Here is a 6660-nt window from a genome sequence, read left to right as displayed (position 1 = left end):
AAAGAGAGCTCTAAATCGTGCTACTGGATCTAGGTACTTCACTTTTACAGCACCCATCACGCAGTCGTGTGGGTGTCGCTGAGTCCTGCCAAGATTTCCCCCATACAACACCCAGCCAAGTTAGGGAACTCTTCTCTGTGTTACTGCTGAGCATTACTCAAGGCCGTGCCAGGAGTGGATCTGTGAACTGATCTTCAGCTCTGTGTGCATCCCTGCGCCCATCCTTTCTTCCAGGGACAGCCATCCTTACCAGAAGCCACATCTAATTCCTAAGTCAAAGTGTTAACAAGCAGCAAACCCAAACAGGGTCAAGATTCATTTCACTTGGAAAATTAAGGAGGCTTTTGCTGGAATATGCCATGATTGCAGTTCAACCTAACAGCAGGACCTGACCCATATCTCATCTATCGTTTCCTGACTCTAAGCTTCTCTCCAAAAAAATCCCTGGGTGGCAAAAGGTTGGAAGTACCAGTTTGAGACTCTGCTCAGCAGAGCAGAGATGTAAAGCAGGGCAGGGGGAAAGGGGACAGAGTGAAGTCCAAGGGGAGCAGACGCTTCCTGCCCTGGGTGGAGGAGGCTGTTTTTGGAGTCAGCCCGAGCGGGGCTCTGTGCACGGCAGAGACATTGGAGCTGGAGATAATGAGTCTGTTCCTCTACAGTTCTCTTTCTGCTGCTGCTGCTACTGGGGAAAAGCAGGAGTGGAAATCAGGAGGACAAAAGGTGACAAACCATCACAGGCGCTCAGTGACCCACCTTGGCGTGCGGCTGACGGGGCACATGAAACTTTTTTGTTTTTTGTTTTGCTAATTGGCAAAAACCGCGTGGATAAGCTGGTGCTGGGAACAGTGCTAGCAGCTCCTCAGACTGCAGCAATGGGCTGATCTGCTCCTAACAGATGAGGGGCTGTCCGAGGACACCCTGGGTGCTGGGGGGTCCTGATAACATTGGCTGCCTGAAGGACCTGTGGTCAGCAGGGCCCCATGGCTGCACCCACCAGCCAAGCTGTAGCTGCACAGAGGTTGATCTGTGAGTGATAAAAGACAAAAGTTTTGCTGATTGCAGCTCAGCTCAGCTCAGCATACACAGCTCAGTATATTCTCAGTGTAGTACAACACAGAGCCTGCTGAGCACCCCACGGGAGCTGATCTGCCAGCATGCTTAGCTCTGATACCGCACTGAGTTTTGAAGCTCTGTTCTCATTTATCCTCTCAGTGCAGTTTCTGGTGGTGAAGCTTTTTTTTTTTGTTTTGTTTGTTTGTTTTAAACAGTGGCAAGGTTTTGAGGTTTTATTTTTTCACTGTCACAGCATGTAAGGTGTTGAAGCCCTCTGAAAGATGGCTGTATGGACATGGTATCTTCCTAATGCAGGCTTTGCATCTCTTTTCTGTTCTGTATTAACTCTTATATCTCCTCCATCACCTTGGTGTCTGTGAGGCTCCCTGTAATGCATCAGCGAGGGTGATTCAGTCACATGTGGTTCATTTAGAAATGTCTGGGCAGCGTCTAAAGCAAACAGCCCCTTCCTGACCCAAATATGTGTCTGACTTCTGCTGCCATCAGTCCCATGAAGTCATTAGCTCTGTGAAAGCGGCTCTGGTTTGCACTTCATTGACAGGAGGGTTAGAACAGGTCTGATGACAGATTCTTTGTATCTTGCGATACATGAGCTAAGAAAGAAACCAGGTCAATTCAACCTTCAAATTCCAGGAGGACTACTCAGGGTGGAAGCGTAAGGGCAATCCTACACATTTTTACTCCTCAGCCAATTCAAGTTGATTTGTAAATCACTGGGGAACATTAAAAATGTCTCCTATAAGCTGAATTACCTATGAATCATTCATGCTATCCAGTGTCTATCTTGTTAATCAAAACCGGACATATAGGGGAGCTGTGTATCCAGTTTAACTACATTTAATCGAAATTTGTTCATGTGCAGGAACTACTATAAAAATTAACAGGTTGGTTATTTTTTTCCCTAAAACCTAAAAGCAACAATCCAAATGGGATTTTCAGCCCATCAGGCAACAGATGTGTATTTTAAGAGTATGGCAGTGTCCTGTGACACTAATACAGGTGCACAGACTGCTGCTGGAAAATGTCAGACTTGGGAAGCTCCAGGTAAGGAGGGGACTTAAAGTGGCTCCTAAATTTGCCAGAAGCACCAGCCCTCTCTCAAATATGGGTTTTGGTACAGCATCTCTCAAACACACCTCCTAGTTCAACTGAGATGGCAACAAACTGCTGCATTTTCTGGGAGTCATCTGGCTGGGGCGGCTGTCGTCCCCATTTTCCCTGTCTTTAATTTTCCCCAGGCATGGGAAGTTGTGATGCATCTGATGCACTGTTAAAGGGTCAAGTGCTAGACATCCCAAATATCTGAGAAGGCTTCACTGCTTGTTATTTATATTGTGTCAGTGTGCATTGATTCAGGGAGGATCCCATTGCGCTGCATGAACATCAACCTCTAGAGCCTGGGAGCTGCAGCTGTCTCTGCTCTTAATTTCCTCAAGAAAGGCATCACCAACTTAGCAAAGAGTAAATCATTTAAAAGTCCTCATTAAAAAAAAAAGCAACACTGGAAACTAATGTGGTAAAAGATCTGTACCCTGCTCTTTTTACATGGTATTTCCACAGCAGGGCACTGTCCCAGCCGTGCCCCTGTCCTGCATGTGACCAGAGGGGAGCTGGTGTCGCGCTGCCCTGCTCTACCCGGTGCGGCCACAAATAGGTGTGAGTATCTTTCCATGAACTAAGCCAGCCAGTTCCCATGTGGGGCTGCCAAGGGCTATTTTGGAGCTGAGCATTACGTATTTGTCTGGTCCCAGCGCTGACATACCCTTAGAAAGACGCGGAAGGCATCCCAAAGGGCAGACGTGACAGTCGTGTTACACATGCTGGTAGGAGACAGCAGCACTACCTGCCATGACAGCATCTATATTACATGCACCCTCCAGAGAGCTACTGGGCTGCCTGGGGAGCCAAAATAAAATGCGCAAAGGGTTTCAAAGCCTCCTTCCAGGCTGCAAGAAGATCCTTCCCTTCATTTGGGATTCCTGGTATGAGATGCTTAAGCCAGGATTGATTTATCCAACGTCCCAGCGGCTGCAGCCCTCCTCTGAGACACAGCGGTGAGAATTAATATGCTACCGTTGTCCGATCCAAAAGAGAGGTTTAAAGTCAGGTCTCCCTTCTCCCCAAGGGACGATCTCTTGGGGTCAAGCTCTCCTGGTGAGGCTCTTCTACTCAGTGTAAATAATTACTCACTAACCCACAGCAAGAGAGGAAAAAAGACACACTGACTTGCTCACTCGGTGATCGGGGCACTTGTGGGGGAGCATGGGAGCAGGCTTCAAACTCCTGCTTTAATGAGCAATGAATTATTTATAGGCTGCTGAAGAGCTTCAACGGGAGAGGCAGGATGATGGATATTCACCCCTGCATCCTCGAACCCTGCCCTCCCCTTTTGAAGGGTTAGGTGTGATGCTCGGGGAAGGCTCCGCAGGGGAGATGTGGGGGGACAGGGGCTCACACGTGGTGGGGTGCCACGTGGGTCACTGCAGCAGGACTTGAAGCCTGGTGCACGCTGCACAGCAGCAATGTAGGAACACAAGTAACAAGGGGGTTTAGGGCTATGGGATGTGACAGTGACGTGGTGAGTGGAATTTGGGGAATTTAGCCTCAAAGTGAGCTCTAATGTGCAGGAAATACTTTCATTCCCTATCTCCATTAGTTAGGCTTAAGCCTGGCTCCAAGTGCATACCTGAGAGTGCTGCGTTTGTGAATGTCCCACATGGTGGACTAGGGTCACTGTGGGAATTTGACCCTTGGGAGCTTGGATATTGCTGCAAGTGGGAAGGCGGCTCCTAAACCACTGAATGACTTCAGATAAATAAAAATTACACTCCTAATTCACTTTTTACAATCAGACATAGACTTTTCATTGAACCCCCACCATCTCTGCCTCTTAACTCTTCAGAAGCTCGCTCTCCCTGACGTGCAAGGGCAGATCTGCATCCCCCAGCCAGCTGTCTCCATGGGGGGTTACCTGCTGCAAACTCCCCGCTGCAGCTCCGGCACGTTGTGCGTGACTGACACACCATCGGCTCCAAGGGGGATCTTGCCCATGGAAGGGAACAATCCTGCCCTCTCAAAATGACCCCAAGGCTTTCTGGCTTTATACTTGAGGGACTTCAGGAGGTTTTTAGCTGTGAACAGCAGCACAGAGCAAGGGGGAAAGGAGGGCTCTGTGGGTGGGTATCACGCAGGCAAAGCCCAGGCTGTTTTATTCTCAGGATCTCTAACTAATGCTGCTAAATGCAGGGTGAGAAAGAACTGCAGCCAAGACGTTAAAGCCTCCCTCCTGCACAGCCTGCTGCTAATCCTCACGTGGACACCCATGACACATTACGCTTTCCCTTCCCCCCGCGATGGCAGTACTCTCCGCAGACCGTGCAAGCCCTGTGTGAGAGCAGCACAGCCCCCTGGGATACCACATCCCCATCGCCCCTCGGTGTCACCTCCCAGGTAGGGGGTCCACGGCTTTGGGGTGCACGGGACATGTGGAGTGACAGGGTTTGCCCCTGACACCGGTGCACAACTTGCAGTTGTCGTGGTGGAGCAGGGATGCGCTGGGACAGCAGGTCAACCTCTGCCCTCCGTGGTCTGCGCGAGGGCCTGACTCTGACTGCAAGATCACTCACTGGCATCAGCAAATGTCAACTTTACCTGAATGAAACTGAATTCCCTCCAGTTGAGAGAGTTTGCGATGGATGGAAGTGAAGTGATGGCAAGTAACGACAGCAAGCCCAGGGCAATTATTCCAACAGAGATATAAATCTCCATCCTCCAGACTTCCTCCTCTACCCAGATATTCATCTTCTTCTCCACAGCCTGGCACGACAACGAAGGTTTGTTAAAATGGAGCGCTTAGGAATAAAGGAACTGAATTTTACCTGTATTTGTTTTGGTTTTGGAAGCAGATTTTCTGGATGGACACTGGATTCACACCTCCAGCACTATTTTCCCATTTAGGAGGTGTGGAAATGCTCTTTTAACCCACCACTGTTTGGCAAAAGCTAGACCCTATCTGAAACCTGCTGGGAAGCACTGCTGAATGCTCTCAGCTCCCACAGCCCGTAACCACAGCAGCAAGCCTCAAAGTCGCATTTGGAAAGATAATTAGAACAAGAAGTCATGTTTAAAGTCAGTTTAAAGCCATGAAAACAAATACAGATGCTTGAATATGCAGTAGTCTCCTAATAACCTTCATTTTAAGTGCATTTAGCGGGGGAAATTGTTCATGCTAATGGGGGGGAAGATGGGTTTTATGCTGCATGGCAAAGAGGAACATTTAGAAATGTCCTCTTTAGCCCATTAAATGGGTTTAATTTACTAAACAAAGATGTTGCTAGAAAACAGGAGGAGGAAGGGAAATGAGCACAGGATGCTTGCCCGAGATTAACGTGCCATGCCGGCAATCGAGAAGGACCTGCTGAAGGCTGGAGCCAAGAGGCTGGAGATGTTTGATGGATGCTCTGGCTGCCAAAACCAGCCATCCTGCTCCCTGCTGGCCCCTTCCCTCCTCTCTGTTGGGACAAGCATTTGGAAGCACTCGGGCAAATACACCAGTGCAGAAAGCAGACTGGTTGTGAGGCAATCCCTCCATCAGGGTCCCTGCTCAGCTGCATGAAGCTTGTACCAGCCCAGGAGGGAGCGGGGGGGAGCAGCGAGAAGCCAAGAGTGGGATTAGGGCAGAATCACATTTTCCCATGGCATCGCCACGTTTCAGAGCTGGCTCAAGGCAGCAATCTCACACTGGATAACCACTGCCCAGAGTCTCAGTAAGGCAATAAAGTCCTTTTCCATTTCCTCATTCTCTTAGACTATGCCCAGTTCTTCACCACCATAATTTTGTTAAACTTCTGGAGGCACGTTGTGATGAGGACTCACCTCCCACAAAACAAACCCTCCAGGTTATGGCTTGGTCACTCCAGCAGCCACCTACTGTGAACATCAGTGTGCGCAAATGGGGATGTCCCAAAATCGAGGGAGAAAAGTTGAGAGGAACTCTGCTCCCTCCAGCACTGGATTTCTTCCCTCTCCTAAGCATTTTTCCTGCCTCTGCCCTCATCCCAGACAGGCCAGGTGCTGGGCAAGGCTGGTTTCAAAGGCTTGTCTGTGCTTCTGGGGAGCAACGGCACAACACAACACCCTGCTAAGATGGCTGGGCCTCAGTGTAGGTGGTGCGTGGTGTGTGGTTGCCCCGTGGAAGAAGTGCTCAGACAGATAAGAGCTTATTCCCACCATCCCACACATGCTTTGGAAAGTGAACCCACAGGCCAAGATATTAAGCCCACTACCCAACATCTGGATGTGCGTAGCAGATTACTACAGGTGCTGACCCAAAGAGCATCCACGTTACCTGCTTGACGGCCGTCTCAATTAACTGGTAGCGGTGGGAGCGACGCATGGGCAGGCAGAGGCTGTACACAGCGTGCAAAGCCGCGCAGAAGAAGCTGAGGAGACCAATCTGCTTCCGGTGCTGGAGCCACTGGTCGAGCCAATCTGGAAAGCGCCGGTATTTGGTGCCATAGTAGAGCTGCGAGCAGGCTGCCAGCACCCCAGGCAGGTAGACGAGAGACAGCATGACAAAGGCCACGC

The 6660-nt window shown here is 49.8% G+C and overlaps 1 protein-coding gene across 1 annotated transcript in view; it reads right to left on the bottom strand.

Moving 5' to 3' along the window:
* STEAP3 (STEAP family member 3, metalloreductase) overlaps positions 1-6660 on the bottom strand; it is a 9704-nt gene that overhangs the window by 1777 nt on the left and 1267 nt on the right. The window contains exons 2-3 of the mRNA XM_010184084.1: positions 6422-6660; positions 4726-4890 (exon numbers count right to left, since the gene is read on the bottom strand). The exon at positions 6422-6660 is cut by the window's right edge and continues 313 nt beyond it. Of these exons, the coding sequence (XP_010182386.1) occupies positions 4726-4890; positions 6422-6660 (404 nt within the window). The remainder of the gene's footprint in view (positions 1-4725; positions 4891-6421) is intronic.

Source organism: Mesitornis unicolor, unplaced genomic scaffold, assembly GCF_000695765.1.
Source record: "Mesitornis unicolor isolate BGI_N332 unplaced genomic scaffold, ASM69576v1 scaffold5525, whole genome shotgun sequence".
NCBI classification, from domain to species: domain Eukaryota; kingdom Metazoa; phylum Chordata; class Aves; order Mesitornithiformes; family Mesitornithidae; genus Mesitornis; species Mesitornis unicolor.
This window is presented reverse-complemented; position numbering and strand designations above follow the sequence as displayed.